This window comes from Anser brachyrhynchus (assembly GCF_964034855.1).
Source record: "Anser brachyrhynchus genome assembly, chromosome: 6".
Taxonomy (NCBI): Eukaryota; Metazoa; Chordata; class Aves; order Anseriformes; family Anatidae; genus Anser; species Anser brachyrhynchus.
In genome coordinates, this window is record NC_137700.1 from 19,318,507 (window position 1) to 19,336,545 (window position 18,039).

The window sequence follows — 18,039 nt, forward strand, 5'->3', positions numbered from 1 at the left end:
CAAAACTCAATCAGAATTAAGAGGGGGAAAATAGAAAAAAAAAAATTTTTCACAAGCAGAATAAGCTGTGGGAGCACAGGGTTGCCTGACCCCAGTTTTTCTTGGCAACAAACATGTTTCCCCCTAAACCTTTACTGATTCCCTTTGTGTCATCACTTTTTCACCCCCCATTTTCAATTCATTCCTGCTTCACTAATCCCTGTGGTCTAAAATCTGCTGGGCTATTATTTGAAAATAGCTTCTATGTGAATCCAGACATATATCTTCACCTTGTTCTTTCCTCCCATGTCACTGTCCAAGAGCATTTCCTTTCCGTCACACTCCCACCTCACCATTATTGGGCAGGGAAGAAGAGCTCTGGGCTTTTCCTTTTTCAAAGGAAAAGGTGCTTTTGACTGAGTGCTGGCACAGGCTGCCCAGAACAGTTGTGAATTCTCCCTCCTTGGAGATATTCAAAAGCCACCTGGACATGGTGCTGGGCAACCTGTTGTGGGTGGCCCTGCTTAAGCAGGGGGGTTGGACGAGATGACCTCCAGAGGTCCCTTCCAACCTCAATCGCTCTGATTCTTTAAAAAGGAAAGAAGGGCATGCATTCATGACTCAGGAAAAAAGCCTGTGTGAAAAAGCTTCATTAGCTCACTGACAGCTGACACTCAATAGACTGGACCCAAGTCTTGTCATTGCTGATTGATGCAATGTCTTGTGCTTCCACAGTTTAAAATTTTACAGCATACTTCTGCATCTTCAATATGAAATATCTCTTAAAACACATCAGAACAAAATAAATTCAGCTTGGTTCTAAAGTATATTTGATGTATTACCTGTGGATAAAAGTAGTGTGCAAAGCTTTGGTCCCCACCAGAGAAAATTCTCTTTACACAGTAATACTGCTCACTATCTGCAATAAGAATAAAAAAAAAAAGTCAACTGAAAATGTGGATTTGAGAAACACTCAAGACACTGCAATCAACATACTCGATTAGGAAATGGTTCCTTCATTACGTAACCTTGCTCTGGGCAGATCTTGGCAATGCAATAATTAAAACTATCTTTAACGGAGGTAAACACTAACAGCTTTAAGTGTTAGCTCCAGTGCTAACAAAGCACCTACCCCAACCGCAAAGCAAGAAATTGTTGCAAGTATTTCTTACAGCAGAAATGAACTTCAGTGAATTAGAGCACAGTGAAAACAAACTGTGTGGAAGGAAGTGATTATATTCCATGTTCAGTTGAAATCTCAAGAGCCAAGAAACACTTTAAAAGGAACAGGAATAGAAAGAGTGAATCCACCAGGTATTGCTTACCTGTGGGTATCAGGCACTGAGTACTGTAAGGAAGCCAGTTTCCTTTTACTGTGAAGGGACTTTTCCTGTTACTGGTTGTTCCCGTACCTAATTGCCCATTACCTCCAAGTCCAAAAGAATAAATTCTTCCAGATGAAGGAACAAATGCAGTAGTGTGCTGTCTAGTGGAAAAAAAAAAAAAGAAAAAAAAAAACAAAAACATAAGCACCATAACGTGCTTTATGCAATCTAAGAATTTTGTTAATTGTTAAAAACTCTGTTAAAGGTCTCATCACAAACTCCACATCTTGATTGGCAATGGCAATACTTCAAGTGACAGTGCAATACACAACATTCCGTTTTCATGGAAACATTCAGGAAATTGAGATGCCAGGTTTTGCCTTGAACCCCTGCCTATCCACAGTCTGACCTTTAGCGCGTATCTCTGGACATTGCGAAATTTGCAGTTTCTACCAGACTGGCTGCATCCCCTTTTCTTCATTTCAATTTCAGATGTCCCCTCCCCTATCATCCTTCTGGGAAGAACCAGTATTGAGTTCACATAAACTAATAAAAGGGAATAGGTCCAATTAGTGTCAACCAAAATGCAGAAAGGACTACATAATGTGTTTTTTAACCCAAATAACAAGATATGCCCATATCTTCAAAAATTATGTTGTCTCCCCCATTTTGTCTTAGAATGCAGTTCTTTGGACAAGGACATTTTCATCTGCACTGATAATTTTTCCAAATTTCTTGGGTGCTATTATTAATAATATATTATTAAAATAAATAAACAAACAAACAACATTAGGAACTGAAGTACAGTACAGTTTTACAGATTTTTTTTAAATGATGTATGTTTCCAAATTTTATTTATCCTCAGTGAAGTGAGAGTATCTCCCCACACACCCTCATTCTTTAATAGGGAATGATGAAGTGACAGCAATAAACAGCACCATATTATTAACATTTTCAGTGTAGAGAATCAGAACTCTCAGTGTAACATCCTTCAGTTCTTCTACCGAATGTTTTTAAAACCCCAGTAATGTCACTAGCTAAAGGTATTTAGAGTCCTTATTTATCTCATCTTCCCTAACCACCAAGGTTAAGGAAAAAATCCACTTCATATTAGAATATATGTGAAGTTTTATACAAAGCAAGTAATTTATAAGATTCATAGCACTAGCACAGAATAGACCTTACCTGCCACAAGTGATTTGCGTGACAACACTTCCCATAAGTTCAAAAACTTTCCTTGGGTTTATCTCATGGCTGGTAGAGTTATGACCCAACTGACCATAGCCTCCAGCTCCAAATGTAAAAACCCCACCTTCCTAAACAAACAAATTATGTGGATTAAAATAATAGTATATCTTGGAACAAGAAAATTATCAGAAACAGGGGCTTAATAAATTACCTTGTCTGATAATTTTGGAATTGCAGGGAAAAACACAGAAAAATTTGTTCAAGAGGGTCCTGAGACGCAGAAGGCTCACAAAGTAACTGCAGTTATGAAAACATGGCATAGCTATCAAGAATTACCTTATTCATGTTAAACCTTATTCTTGCACTTTCCATACTAGCATACAATGGAGTCCTGTCATTAACTTGTGTTATTACAAGATACTAATCCTTGGGTTTTTTTCTCTTGTTCAGTTCTCTTGATGAACTCTAATGGTACATAAATTCTTACTGTTAAAAAGTATACTTTGGCTTTTAAATCTTGAATAGAAATTTGAAAACAATTACCAAACAGGAAGCTGCCCTCCTCAGACAGATGATGCAGAGTATGACTGAAATAGCCAGCTTCATTATTTGAAAGGACAAACCAGAAAAATTCACTCTTGTTGTAAGGCAAGTCATTTTTAGAAGTGTTTTTGATTCATTTATCAATAAATTAACCAAAAACTTTAATAATGAATATTAAATCAGAACCATTTTCATAAATTATACAACTTACATTACAACAACTTTGAAACTTTCCATTTTGAAATGCTTTGAAATTGTAAAGCTCTTTCTTTCAGTTCTACTCTGCATCAGACTGGACCTCTGCTGGAAATCATCATTAAAATGGCAGCATCCACTGAGAAAAAACAACAGCCTCATTCACTGAATCAGGATAACAAACGGTGACAGGTTTTTCCAAGTTTGAGAAGGAATTGAAAAATGCTCACTCACACACAGTACTGTCTACAGAAGATTTATCAAGACCCCTGGTTCTGAAAGGCCTATCATGAAAGGGAAAAATGGACCTATATAAATGGGTAACATAAAATCATACAATTTACAGTAAATTCAATATCTTAATTGAGTCCATCAAAGCAAGTTTGAAGTTAACTTCCCTATATTAAAAAGCAGAAAACATACAGAATATAATTCTTTACATTCTATATTTCCATAACCTTACACAATACATAAATATCCATTTCATGACTGCAAAGTTGCTACATCTTTTCCAGTCAAAGCAAGAGAATATTTTATGACAAGTAATTGTTTGTGAACAGTTTTCTCCTTCCACTATAGACAATTAAGGTTGTATAAGCAACAAAGGTATGGCCATACTTAGACAAACCAGACTCCTCAAAACTTTCATTTGTTGCAGTTTAAAAATTCAAACATACATTAAAAAGCGTACATTCTTCAGGAGAGTAAATACAGATTTTTTTTCTTCAGAGAAAAAACTGAAAAATAGTTACTTCAAAAATTCCAACACCTTCTACAACAAAGTTCTGAATACAGACTCAGAAGATAAATGAATATTTAGTCACGTCCAGATCTCAATTGGTCAGAATACTTGTCTATTGCTATTTACAAGTTCAAAACATTGTTTATAAATTGACACATTTTATCAAGAGTGATGAACAAAATGAAACATCCGAACATTAATACTTACTGATTTATACCTAAATGTTGAGGTTGAATTCAAGTATCGGAACACAGGAAGGCAGAGGAGTCAATCATTTAAAAGATGTGTATTTTACCCACAACAAAATTAGGGTACTTATCACTTGATGCTTGAAAAGCACTATCCATCACTAACATGAGTATAAGAAAGAGCTCTAGCATTACATTCTATGTTCCTCCTTAAAGCATCCAAACCTTAAACAAACATGAGACTGCAGATTATGCATTTAGCCGACAGTTACATATACACAGCAACTTGGCACATTTAAACTTTCCAACTACTTTGATTGATTCTTACATATATACATATATATATATATAAAATGTCACACTCACACAGAATATATGCTTCTTTTTTTCCAAAAATGGCCTTAAAATAAATGACTAACTTTCCATAGAACCTCACGATATAATTCTAGTAGATTAGTAAATCTTCAATCTCTTCTGTCTGTTCGCCAATAGGACATAAGCAGCAAATTGCAATTCAGTACCTCCCAACAACCACACACACCCCAATCCTTCTGGCGTGTAATTTAAATTTGAAATTAACTTGGCCTGATCAGTGATAAAAACAATGCTAGAGGCATTACACTCAGAAAACAGCTATCTCTTTAGTATATTCTAATATAAATTTCAATACCTGCACAATTTTAATAATGTAACATGCACTGTCTTATCAAAAATGCTTTATTTTGTGTGCTCACCTTTACTATATCTGACAAAAATCTAAAACTACAGAAAGATTTCTTGTATTTGGTAAGTTTTTTTCCAAATATTTAACCATTCTTCCAGTCTTCCTCAATTTCCTCCAATAAACTTTGAAGAAATTTTAAGTGGAATTTTGTTTGTTATTTCCTAATCAGGTAGCATCTTCTCCTGAAAACATTCAAAATCAAAGTATAAACATATCTTTAAATATTATACCTTTGTAAGGGCAGCAGTATGATCTTCTCCACAACAAATATGAACAACCTTCTGAGTTCTCAGTGACTTCAGCAGGGTAGGAACATACCTGTCTGAGAGGTTTAATACAGCAATAGATTGCTTTTTTTGAAAACAAAAAAACAAAAACAAATAGTCTTGCCTATTCATTCTTATTTGGTTCCAACCAAACAAGCATTTTACAATTGTCAACAGAATGCAATCGCTGTGACAGGGTTTATACTACTTTTAGACAAAAGAGCTACTACAGAAAAACAAAGAACTACTATACTAATGTACTTTTTAGCAAAGAGCCTCAGTTTCACTAGTACCTGCCATTGGCCATGAGAAAAGAAAAAAAGTAACATGTTTTGAGGTGTTTATGAGCTTCACAACTGTAAAGCTTTCCAACAAATTAGTATCAGTTGGTCACAGTTCAATATTATTAAAGGTATAACAGAATGGAACACTGAATGGTTAGGAGGCACAACTAACTTCCCTCTAGTGTGGCAACAAATCAACTTTGTCACCCAGTTGCACAAACGCCGTATTTCCTGAATGTTAATGCTAATGCCTAAAAATTCGTCAGGTACACTTGTCTGAAAAAGACCCTATACAGACATCAGAAAAAAAAATGGATTTTAGTGAAAAGTGATGCTGTATACAAAATTGGGGCCATACACTTTTCCAAAGAGAATATAGAAGCAACCAAAAATTCCCATTAAATCAAATTTCATGGGAAAAACATCAGATAAAGAATGTGTAATTTTCTTGTTACATGACTGCACCCAGATTTAAAGCGTGAATTCAGATACACATTTTAACTGCGATGTATTTTTTCTGATTTTAAAGGGTGTTGAGAACAAGGAATCAGTGATAAAGCATGAATTCCTGAAATCAGATGTAGATTTTTGAATAATGAACTGTATATTGAGGGAATCTGGCATCATATACTTCCATCTTGGAGCCCTGTGCCCTGATGGCGTATATGTAATGTAATACAACTAACAAAGAAACAAACCTTTGTCTACTTTTTTTATTATTATTGAGTATTGGCATTATAATGGAGGAAATTTTGGAAGTAGCTGAAAATTATGAACTATTTTCAGAAGTGGCCTGAGAAAGGACAGTATCTGTATAGTGGGAATAAACTACGAAGACATCTTAAATATTTTAAGGACAATCAAATAGTTTCAGTACTTCACTGTTTTTGCCCAGCAGTTAAATCTACCTAAAACCCAATTCAAACTGTAGCTACTGCATAGTATCTTAATTCAATCCCACTCAAAAAGCCTAAGTCAGAAAAATCTAGAAGAGGGAAAGAAAAAAAGCCAAGCCAGCTAGAATTTCAACATAATGCTGTCCAAACTTTCACTACAAAATAGCTGGGGGTGAAACTCTGCCCTCCTTATATAAACTCACATGACATTGGCACTATCAGAAAATATTCAACAAAGGTTTGTTTTGTCTGCTCCTTTTCTAAGAATACCGATATCTTTCGATTCACAAACCAAGACCTTCAGCATGAAGTTTTACTTACCATTGTCATCATTAAGACCCAGCTGCCCAAATTTGTTTCGTCCCCATCCAAAAATTGCTCCAGAAAGAGTTAATACAAAACTATGAGCTCCTCCTGCTGCAATCTGTGCAAAAGGGATTCCCAGCAGAGATTTAATCACATGTGGGGAGTTTTGCTTTTTATACTCATAACCTAAGCCCAGCTGGCCATATTTATTTTGTCCCCAGGAAAACACTTCACTTCCTGTTTAAAAAGATAACAATAAGTACAATCAATATCATTTAATTCTATAAAGTTTATTTACTGTAAGAGAAACTAGAAGTGAGGTTAGACAGTTACTCTTCAAATATTTTTGGATTTAACAATGCACACAAATCACTGAACAGACTCATTCACTTTTGAAGCTAAGCATTCTGTAATTTGCAGGTGTTCAACCCAAATATTGAAATCACTTTCTACTCTTAACTTGCCTGTTTCAACAATGCCAGATAAATTGTGCTTGGTTATTACAAAGCAAAATGCTCTCCAATTGAGAGTTCCACTACTGTACCTATTTTTATGCAGAGATCTTGTCAAAGTTGCATAATGGACATGCAGAAACTTCCCATTTCCAGACACAAGCCCCATTTAAGGTAACATACTTATTTTTCCACATACAATTAGATTTTAAAATATTGTATTAAAAATATGACAGATGAAGCACAAAGTTTATAAAGCTATTTAATGTCTTATAAAGAAAAAAAAATGTATTTTGAAGACTCACAATTCAGAGAGCTATTTATTTATATTACCTCCCAAATAAAATGTTTTAATGAACAACCAATGTTTTATCAAGGTATTTACTATCCTAAGGTGAACAGCTAATCACAAAGATGCTTTGCTTTTGCTGATGTAATTTGTTTCAAACAGTATTGCTACCTATGTCCCTTCTATCTCCACTTTTTCAATTCAAGCATTTATCAAGATAGAAAGCGAGGAGATCCATCTCCTGAGATACAGGTCGTCCAAACTGTATTTATTTACAAAAAAAAATCCCTCAATGCAAAAACAATCTTCTTAACACCAAAGAAATCCTATGCCAATCATATTTATAATCTAATCAGATGAACTAATCTGTCTGATCAATATCCCACAGAACTGAAAATACCACAAAGTCCCCACTCAAGCTGGTCAAATGAAGGAAATTCACATCATTTTCCTCCCTGTGTGGGTCTATTTTAAGGCCATAACTGTGATTGACCTTGATACTCTGTAAATATTTCTGCATGTTCTCTCAAAACCAGAAGAAAAAAGCAAAATACAATAACGTGACAAACTGAAACATGCAGCTGCAAACCTATGAATTAGTAATAGGACTCTTCAGGAATGCTATACGCAAAGCTTTAAAGTATTAAAACACAGTGATTTTTAAATGACAAAGTCCTATTAAATTTGCACCTTTGAGCAGCACAACACTTAGAAGTACAATTCTGTTACTGAACACGTTATACTGCTGCTCTTAATTCAGGCAAAGCGTTATTTTAATATCTCAGTCTACATATCCTGAAAACAAAGGAATCTCACTTGTTTATAAGGGGCAAAGATGCCAGCAAATACAGAATGGCACAGAAAACCCTCAATACAAGCCTACTTTAAAAAGTTATGTGCTCAATCAAGGCACGTATCGGTATAAATTTTATTTTAAAAAAATCAGCATACAATTAATACATCACCCAAGTTTATGTAGTTTGTATTCTACCCCAGGTTGTTAAGAAACACTGTCAGACATTACTTGTTTTTTCTGTGTTTAATTTTTTTTTTCCCTTAATGCTCTGTTTCCATGGTGGAAATTCACCCTGTTCAGCACCCACTTTCAAAGCAAGTTTTGGCCACAACTCTATTTTGTTGCAGTAAAAACAAACACAAAGCAAGTTTAAATTCACATTTGTCTTCATTTCCAGAGAGCTGTATTTGTTACACAAACAAGTGAGGCCAAATAAGTACATTCTCAGAGCCCCCCTAAAAGTTTTGAGGACACGCTTAGAACTTTCAAAATGTGGGTTATAAGGGGACATTTTATTTTAACTGTAGAATTACCAAAAAAATAGAGGCTTTGCAATAGAAAAGCAGATGAGGAAGTCATTGCCTGCAAGCCTCAATAATTTGAAGTTACAGGCTAGAATAAAAGACTAGTGACAAAGTAGTATGCTAGCAGGATGAAAGAGATGGAACAAGGAGAGAAACAATGATGAATTAAAAAAGGAAATTACCTGAAAGCAAGATGTTGTTAAAAAAAAAAAAAAAGCACAAGAAAAAAGAAAGCAGAATAACCAACACTACCTTTGTTTGTAAATTTACTTTTTAAATTCAAGTTTCAGTGAAGTGAAATGTTGAAAACTTCAGAATCCCCAGCTAAGAAACTACACAAAACTTCAGAAGAATCTTGCTTACCTTTTGAGAGTGCAAGTGAGTGATAATAACCACAAGCAACTTGCACAATTTGGATCTCTGATAAGCTTTTAATATTTCTATTGGGATAAGAAAACAGAGAAGGAATTAAGCTACTAGGTCATGGCATGAAATATAAAGTCACACCAAAGGGTAACATAAAGCAAGTGCATCCTTTCCACTGAAGTATATATGAAACTAATTTAAATATTCTAACTTTAATTACAGCTATTTAGCAAAGTCTTAAGTCAAAACTGCTTCTTTGCTAATACATCTAATGACAAGTTGTCTTATTTTCAAATTAATTAATTCAGTAAAAAAAAAAAAAAACATAATGAAGAATTAAGGAGGTTCATGTACTTTAGAGAGACTAGGAAGGAGATGTCACGCAGCTGAATGGAGCCAATGAATACAGGAAGCAAGAAGAGAGGCTCTTTTTAGTTTTCAAAAGAAATGAGGTTTTATGATGCATCACTCTTCTTTACATCAGTATTTGATAGAAAGGCTGAATTACATCCTGTTAAAATTTGAATGATTTTTTCTATCTCAGTATATTAACATTAACTTGAGTCAAAACTGCTTACAAAGCTGGCAAATATCACACAATATTATCAACAAGTTGCAAATACTATATAGAACCACATTTAATCTAGAATGATTTCATTTTTTTATGAGAAAAAAGAGGACTTTCCAAAAGGCCTATGGACTTTTAGATTTGATACAGAAATAAATAACCTTTATTAAGGGTTAACTGTTATTTATATCCTTCATATCTATACGTCACAGATAGGCATGGCCAAGTTATAAAGTACTCATGTTTTGAGGAACTGTTGCTTGTGATTTTTCCTATGTCAAAAGCAAAATAAAAAAACACCCATTTTACTTTTGCAACATAACCTCCACTCTTAGGAGATGACAATTTAAAAACAAACAAAAACTAACCAAGCGAACCCATGCCACACTTCTCACATTAGCTGACTTTTTGAGAAAGGAAATAGACAGTCTGAGGCACGCGCGTGCCATAACTAAAATGCTAAAATACACTTCCTAATGCGTATTTTTAATTTTAAAGCCTAAGCAATGTGATTTAAGTACATTTTTTTCAAAGAAAATAACTTTATTATATACTTATTGCTTTTAACCTGGGCACTCTGATGCATTCCTCTGTTCCAGGCAACCCAAGCTGTCCATCAGTAGCCAGACCCCAGGCATATACCTGACCCTTGTCATTTAGTGCAAGAGTGTGGGCTTCTCCACATGATACAGCTACAATATTTTGGGCATCCAATGCACCAACATGCTCTAAGAAGACAAGAAAAGAAGTTAATTACTTGTTGTTTCTTCTTTAAAAAAGGCAACTAACAAACTAACATTGTCCATGACAGTTACAGTCATTTGTCTACTAGATATCCATCAAAATGACACCAAAGTAACCCTAGAATTCTGCCAAAATATCTTTAATTTAAAATTATAAACATGCTATCCTAGCAGAAGTTAAATTTGACACCCAAACAAAAACAGTTTCTGGAATTAACTTAGAGCAGCAACATACTAAAGTGCACAAAATCTGCAGTTTCTGTGGTTTTTAATTGTTTCTTCTAATCTTGCCATCTGAAAATGAGTAGAGAAACTCAATTAACATTACGGTCAAATACATTACTGTCAAATGACTACACGTGTAGACATTATGTAAGTGGAAAACATTCCACCACAACAAATTAAATTCACTTATTCATTATCAACAACAAAAAAACAACCTGCAAAACAAGGCAGGGGAAATTAAAGACTAAAGCTACTGATTTTGCAATTAGCTACACAATATCCTCTTTATAATGCAAATTGCTGTAGAAACATATCCTAAAGCTTAGTGTTCTAGATATACACTACACACCTCTGAAAATCAAACACTAAAGTACCTGTGATTTTTCCCAGTAGTCTGCATCAGTACTTTTGAGTACCTTTGAATGTATTTGTTATTGTGCTTATGACTTGTGATCAGAAGTCTACCATTTTCATTTCAGGAACAGTAAATGTGAAAAAATATCAGAGCCTGTCATTACAGCTGGAGTTTTCAACAGTTCTGTTAAATAAGAGCCTGCCTGGACATTTTATGCCCGATTTTCCAACATGTATATTCTGTTCCTGCCTGAGAATCCCACACCGCTGGAAATGCCTGCGTATCATCAATGTAACATGCTCTGTAAACACAGCCTAGCACAGCCTAAGTCAGTTTCAAAACAGTAGTTAACAATATCTGTAACATAACAGACAATTAGTTTCCAAAATAGAATTAAAAAAAGCAGCAGACATAAGTTCATTTTGCTAACAGCTGGTCTTCTTAAAGAGGTTACCCCCACAAGTTTAGCCCATTAAGGCCTCCCCAGCTCTGCCAGTGGAAGAAGTCATGTACATGCTTTCCAGTTCAGCCAACACCACGCACATTGGTGCTGATTATCTTCACCGGCTGCTGAAGCAGCCAGACTTTGCCTAATATGGATTAAGAAACCAATCCCTGTGGCAAGTAGAGCTTTGAGAGGAGGAAAGAGGTAAGGTAAGAGGTAAGGTAACAGCTAAATAGCACCACTGGTGACACTGAGGGGGCAAAGATGAGCAGTCAGTGATAGAAGTATCTTTAGTTAGCAGACATACACCCATTTGCGATGACACTGAACCTCTCTTGATTAAAATTATCCCAAAGCATTGACTTCCATCATAACATTCAACAGTATGGTCAGTAATCTCTGGATTTAAGAAAAAAATAGAGGAGGACATTACAGCCCTCAAGACTGCTGTCTGAGCACGTTAAAAAAAGATTTATAGTGGGTATTTGCCTATTACATGTGAAAGCTCATGCAGGGCTGTTTTAAAAAACAAAATTAAAAGTCGGATTTCTTATAGTAATTTTTAGATTTAAAAGACAATTCAGCATTATTTCCCAGGTGATAACGTGTTCAGAGCAAGTTTGACAAGTTTCTATTCAAGTTCATGAAACAGGGTTACGCAGGATTCAATTTATCAGTTTTAATATGCGCTTACTGCTTCCCAACAGAAATTCAAATCAGTTCTAAAAGTTATGTATAAACTACAAGAAAAATCTTTACTTGGCGCCAAAATCAAAACTCTGAACAAAGAACTACTAAAATATTGCATAATAGAGGTACTAACTGTCTTGTTTCCATTTGAACTGTTTGTATCAATTATTGTGCCAAGTAACTTGCAAAATTGCAATCGTAGCAATTAGAATAAACTCTTACTAAGCCTTTTCAGTTTGCTTACGTGATGCTTTAATACTGTCAGAAGCACTGCTCCATCTCTCAGTAGCTTGCAGATATGACTCACATGCACAGCTCTGAAGGGAGCCCATGTGCACACTCCTCTGCAGTCCTTACAAGACGCTTACCCACTTCTGCTAGCAAACTGCACTAGCAAGGAGCAGAAACACACATATAATACAGGTAGGAATAAGAAAGTCCAAGGAACTGATACACTGCGTCCTTTAGCCTTTTCCAAATCCCATTCCTACAACACTCTGTATGTGTACAAGTCTTTGATAAAAAGTTTTATTTTTAGTTCTTAAAAAGAGAAAATAAATCACGCTGCTTTAATCAGAACTGCTCTATATCATATATTGGACTGTTAAAAATACACAGAATGCTTCTGGCCTGTGGCATACCAAGTATTCATTTCCACCTTACTCCAGTAGCCAAACCCATCCGTACAGCGCAATGCTGATCCACGTATTGAGACAGGTCACCTCCCCTTGGGATTAAAGCCAGCCAATGAAGCCTCCACAGCCCCAAGTGAAGGGGTTCCACGCTGGAAACAAAAACTAGCAGCACTGTCCCGCTACATGGCAGGCAAAAGTACAGGAACACAGCCACGTGATCCAAGGGAATGCTTTTAAAGTTTAAAATACGCCCATTCTTGGAAGAACTACTGTGCATACAGTTCCACACAGGCAAAAACACTGATAGCCTTGGGCTTGATGTAGCATAATGAAACAAAAGGCACATAATTCAAAGACATAATGCTCCACAATGGATTACTTCTAAACTTACCGGGTCTTTTTCTGGCTTTTTCATGCCCTAGTTGTCCTAGGTCGTTGCATCCACATGTATACACAGTCCCATCATCCAGGACAAAAACAGTGTGTCTCAGTCCACACCCTACATCTCTGACCTTTTTATTTAAGAAAAAGTCACTTTTTCTGGGTTCTAAAACAATCTCTTCATCAATTCCACCTAACCCAAGCTGTCCAAATGATGCATTTCCCCAGCACAACATGTTTATGTTCTTGATTGCAGATCTTCCAGCTTCACTTTTCTAGAATTTTCCTTGTGTGTAGCTGTTCAAGAAAAGGAAAATGTAGTTTTTCAGAATTGTCCCCAAAGTTTATCTCCTATATAGCATGTAAACCACATGTTCACTTTCAATATAACCATATATTAAATTAGTGAACAGTTTTCAGAAGGGTGATTTACTTTCTCAGACAATATTTACATTAACTGCAGTAAGATGCTTTCCTTCCTATTTCAAATTTCAGTTTTAAGATGTGCAGGTCCTCAGTTTTATCAGTTTGTTTCAAAATTTTTTAAATATTATTCACTGTAAAGCTTCTCTAATTCCTTATCTAGAACTATTTAAATGACAATCACCACCATTTCTAGCCAACCAGAGGAAAAGTCCTCAAATGTCTTCTAAGGAGACAGTACAGGCTAGTTAATTAACATGAGGCCTTGCACGGCTCCAGAAAGCTCTGCGTATGACTTTGACGAGAGCCCCAAAAACAACATTTGACTCACAGCCTGGAAAAAACTGGTCAGCTCTGATCAATCCAGTTACACAACACAAAGAATAAAATGATGTGTCAATCATTATATTTAAACAAGTATGAGTCAAGTGAACTTACACAGCAAAAGAGAATAAATAGGATAGTCCCAATCTTGAACCAGAACACAGGCTAGCGCTTCACAGTTCCTGCTGCAGTAACAGGAAGTCACACAGGCAGAGTCATCCCTGCTAACTCGCATCCCTAACTAACACCTCTAGATTGCAAGTAACAGTATTTATACTGACAGACTTTGTACCTATTTGGAGAAGATACAAAGCTACGCTCCCTCTTCATTTTCAGTATTCCAGATGGCAAAGAGCTTACGATGATATTTACTATTACTTGTATCACACTTCCACGACAGGAAGTTTCCCCATGTTTTCAGAGCAATTTAGGAATCAGTGCAATACAGTGCAAAATCACTGTAAATTTTCATCTGTGATCTTTAGTAGGAAGTCAGCACGAATCACATAATTTGGAATACAATGCACAACACATGCACTCAAACTTATATTGTGCAGGGCCATAACATATATAAATCGCCTACATACAAGACTGCTCAGAGAAGCCAGATGTCGGTTAGCATCAAAGTGTTACGTAAACCAAAGAACAGCAGAATTCCTGCTAGCACAAGATGAACTATTTTTCTTTGCGCAAGTCAAAATACAGTAATAAAGACGCCTCTTTTTATGATCTCACAAAAAACAAACAACCACACAGCTTAAAATATATCGCATTCTGTTTACCTATCTCAGGAGATGAGGCATGATCAAATATTTCCCTAGCTATATCGTACCACGTTCAGAAGCAGACATCAAAATGAAGACATCTTCAGTTAAGACATAGCTGTGCAACAGCAACTTTCACAGATCTGTAAGTGCAATGCAAGCTTCAACCTGCAATACAAGAAGTTTAAAAAGATGTATGATTACAGTGCTTCAAGACTTCCACAAGCAAGACTGATCTCCGTTTGGGAAAAAAAAAAAGAAAAAAGGAAAGTTTCTCCTCTCTGCTTCCCACAGAAGGTCTGTTTGTTTGAAGAGCCAGCACCCAAAAAAGTTTTGTACTTTAACCTTAGATCCCGGCAGCGCTTTTCACTCGCACTCAGTCACGCCAGCCCCGTCCCACTGTCAGCTGCAGGCTGCTAACCGCTCCGCGTGAGGTGAGGTGAGCAGGCTCCCAGCGCTGACACCCGGCAGGAAAGCAGGCAGCCCCCGCCCCAGCCCCTGCCAGCAAGGGCCCAGGAGCGGCGCTACCGGCCGGCCTGGCCGCCTCCCGCAGGCTCGCTCCAGGGAGCAGGGAGCAGCCGGCCCACAGCTCCCTCAGGGCGGGACGCGCCGCCCAGCCCGGAGCTCGGCAGGGCCCTGTGGGGGCGGCCACGCCGCGGGGGAGGCCGGGGCTGGGCCGGGGCCTCCTCCCGCTGCGGCGGGGCGGCGCCAGGCTCCCCCGGGGGCACCCCGGCTGCGAGGCGGCGACGCCCGTAACGGTCCCGGCCGGCCCGCACCTGCCCCGCCGCCCCCCGCCCCGCCGCTCCCCCCCTCAGGTGGCGCCGCTCCCCCCGCCCGGTCCCGCAGCCGCCGTCCCGCCGGCCCCAGCCGCCCCGCGGAGCCCGAGGGCGGCGGCGCGTCACAAAGCGGCGGAACTCACCGACTGCGCCGAGCTCCGCTCCGCTCCGCTCCCCCGCTGCCCAGCCCGGCGCGACGCGGCCCGGCCCAGCCCAGCCACCTCAAGCACCCGCTGGCAGCGCTGAGAGGGGGAGCGGCCCCGCCGCGGAGGGCTGACAGGGCCCGGCCGGCGCCGTCTGCGCAGGCGCCAATTCCGCGGGCGGGGCCGCTCCGCCGCCCAGCCTCGTGCTCAGGGGCGGCGGCGGCGGCGCGGCGTGACGTCACGCGGCCCGCGGCCGTTTAACGGCCGGCGCGAGGCCCCAGGTGCCTGAGGGGAGGCGGGCTGGGACCTGTCACCGGGGGCGCAGCGCGGCGCAGCTCGGGTGCTCTCCGTGCCCTGCCGGCCTTCGCGCTTCTTCCCTTCGCTTCGTCCCGGTGTCGTAGGGCGAGGAAGCGGCGCAGCCCCCGGCTGGCTGGAGACGAACGGAGGTGGCAGGCTCGGGACGGGCGGTGCCAAGGCAGGGCTGTCCGTCCTGCGGAGCCGCATCTCACAAGCAGGAGTGAAGGCGGGTGGCTGAGGGGTGCCGGCTTCTCTGGGCGTCAGGGCAAGGCGGACACGTTAAAACGCTGGTGTGCACTAAGCGTGTATGTCCGGTGCAGCAGCATACGCGTTAACGCAGCAGAGGCATCTTTTAGGCTTTTGTTTCGTTTTCCTAGGATTCTGTTTTGTGCTGGAAGGAAAACCCTCTGCCCTTCGTGTAAGGGGGCTGACTGAGAATCCGGGTGCAGGCTCCTTACTCGGCAGCCTCCCTGTAGCAGTTCTGTGAGCCGCGGGTACGTAGCTCAGCAAGTAAAAAGGGCTAGGACCAGCCATACCTCACAGTAAGTGCTCTCACAGACTACGTTAAGAAAGGCGATATGGTTGGTAGCATTTTGCTCTCTAATGGAAACGGTTTGTTTGCTTCTTTCAAATCAGATGTCTTGGTCTAGCCATGAAATGTTCCTTTGTGTACCTGCATAGTTAAGACTCCACGGGACTTGTGGTTCTAATTTATCAGTAAAGATCCCTGTGCAGAACTGTTAAATTCATAAGTAGAGAAAATGACATAGCTGCATGGCTGACAAAGCCTAAGTGATGCAGCACTTTTCAGGGTAGCAATTATGCAGCCTTGCTGTTTAAAGGAGGGATGCAAGCAATTTGTCTCTCCATTCTGCTTGCAAGATTAGAAAGTTAGCAGCAGCTGTTATACATAGCAAACACAGGAAAAGATTTTATTCATTATCTTCTACGCTTCCTTTTTTTTTTTTATGTCACAGAATATCCTGAGTTGGAAGGAACCCGCAAGGATCACTGAGTCCACCTCCTGGCTCCACACAGGACAACCCAAAAATCAAACTGTGAGAGCCTTGTCCATCAGGACAGTAACTGTGAATAATTACACCGTGAAGGAGGTTTTAAATATTAAGTCATTCATTGTGCAATGTGTCCTCTGACCAGCATGTGGGGATATGTCCATGTACTTGAAGATAACATTAATATGCCCAGTGCAATTATTATGTAGAAAATTATTTTGATAACTGGCCTAACACATTAAATAAAATATATTAAATAAGAAACATATAAAGCATGAAACAATATACAATGTTATCCTACAAATCTCACCTTCCTTGTGTAACAGAATTGCTATTTTATTTAAAATATTTTTTTTAGTTCCTAAATCACATTAATGCAAGTAAAATAACTCAAATATGACTCTTTAAATGAATTATAAAATGTATTTTTATTCCACTTACTACCCAGCTTGAGAATTTTTTTTTCTGTGCCAGATGAGCCATATCCTGCTTATCTTAATGCCTTGAGAAAGCCCCTTCCTTCGGGGGGGGCTAAAGATATAAATGCAGGGGCAAGGCAAAGGGAGTGCCCATCACTGCTTGAACTCCCTGCTGCTCAGTACAACCAATTCTGCCAAACTGTGGTTGTGCAGTGCCAGCGGTCAAGAGAACCGTGGGTAAGCGTGCCTGCACCTCACCATTCCTGATGTCCGTTCTAGTACTTACATTAAAAAAAAAAAAAAAAGAAAAACAGGATTTGGCAGTGATGCAAAATCCAGTGAAAACAAGAAGTGTATATTTAGTCAACTTCAGGGAAGTGATTTATTTCTCCGAAGTGCCTTAGCATAGAGGACTTCTTACTGATGGTCATAACAAACAGGAAACTCTTTTCAGTTGTCCTGCCATTATTAAAATAGCAATGCTTGGTTACTGCCTGCTGATTGCTGTCAGACTGATTGGTTTTTTAATTTGTACCCCAGCTAATCACATATTCAGACAACATAAAAATAAAAAACATATGGAATGTTACCTAATATATACCTTGTGTTTTAATACTGGCATAATTCGGTTAATCTACATATTTTTTAGACTACTGTGTTGTGGAATAAAACCTCTTTATGGTGAATACAGAGATGGACTCTGCTCTCTGCCTCCATTTTCTCCTGGCAACACTCAGTATATAGTTTTTATACAGTAATTCCTCATTTCTAACCC

General features: G+C 38.8%; 1 protein-coding gene across 5 annotated transcripts in view; it reads right to left on the reverse strand.

The window, feature by feature from the left end:
- HERC4 (HECT and RLD domain containing E3 ubiquitin protein ligase 4) overlaps positions 1 to 15,705 on the reverse strand; it is a 34,010-nt gene extending 18,305 nt beyond the window's left edge. For 2 of the 5 annotated variants that reach the window (XM_080597482.1, XM_080597478.1), the window contains exons 1-10: positions 15,536 to 15,703; positions 14,635 to 14,784; positions 13,116 to 13,402; positions 10,200 to 10,359; positions 9,061 to 9,137; positions 6,652 to 6,873; positions 5,115 to 5,206; positions 2,490 to 2,620; positions 1,305 to 1,465; positions 822 to 898 (exon numbers count right to left, since the gene is read on the reverse strand). In XM_080597482.1, coding sequence (XP_080453608.1) covers positions 822 to 898; positions 1,305 to 1,465; positions 2,490 to 2,620; positions 5,115 to 5,206; positions 6,652 to 6,873; positions 9,061 to 9,137; positions 10,200 to 10,359; positions 13,116 to 13,341 — 1,146 coding nt within the window. In that variant the 5' untranslated portion in view covers positions 13,342 to 13,402; positions 14,635 to 14,784; positions 15,536 to 15,703. Of the gene's footprint in view, positions 1 to 821; positions 899 to 1,304; positions 1,466 to 2,489; positions 2,621 to 5,114; positions 5,207 to 6,651; positions 6,874 to 9,060; positions 9,138 to 10,199; positions 10,360 to 13,115; positions 13,403 to 14,634; positions 14,785 to 14,961; positions 15,252 to 15,535 lie in introns of those variants that run through there. The other 3 variants (XM_080597480.1, XM_080597481.1, XM_080597479.1) reach the window with 3 other exon arrangements.
- Between the last annotated feature and the right edge of the window lie 2,334 nt (positions 15,706 to 18,039).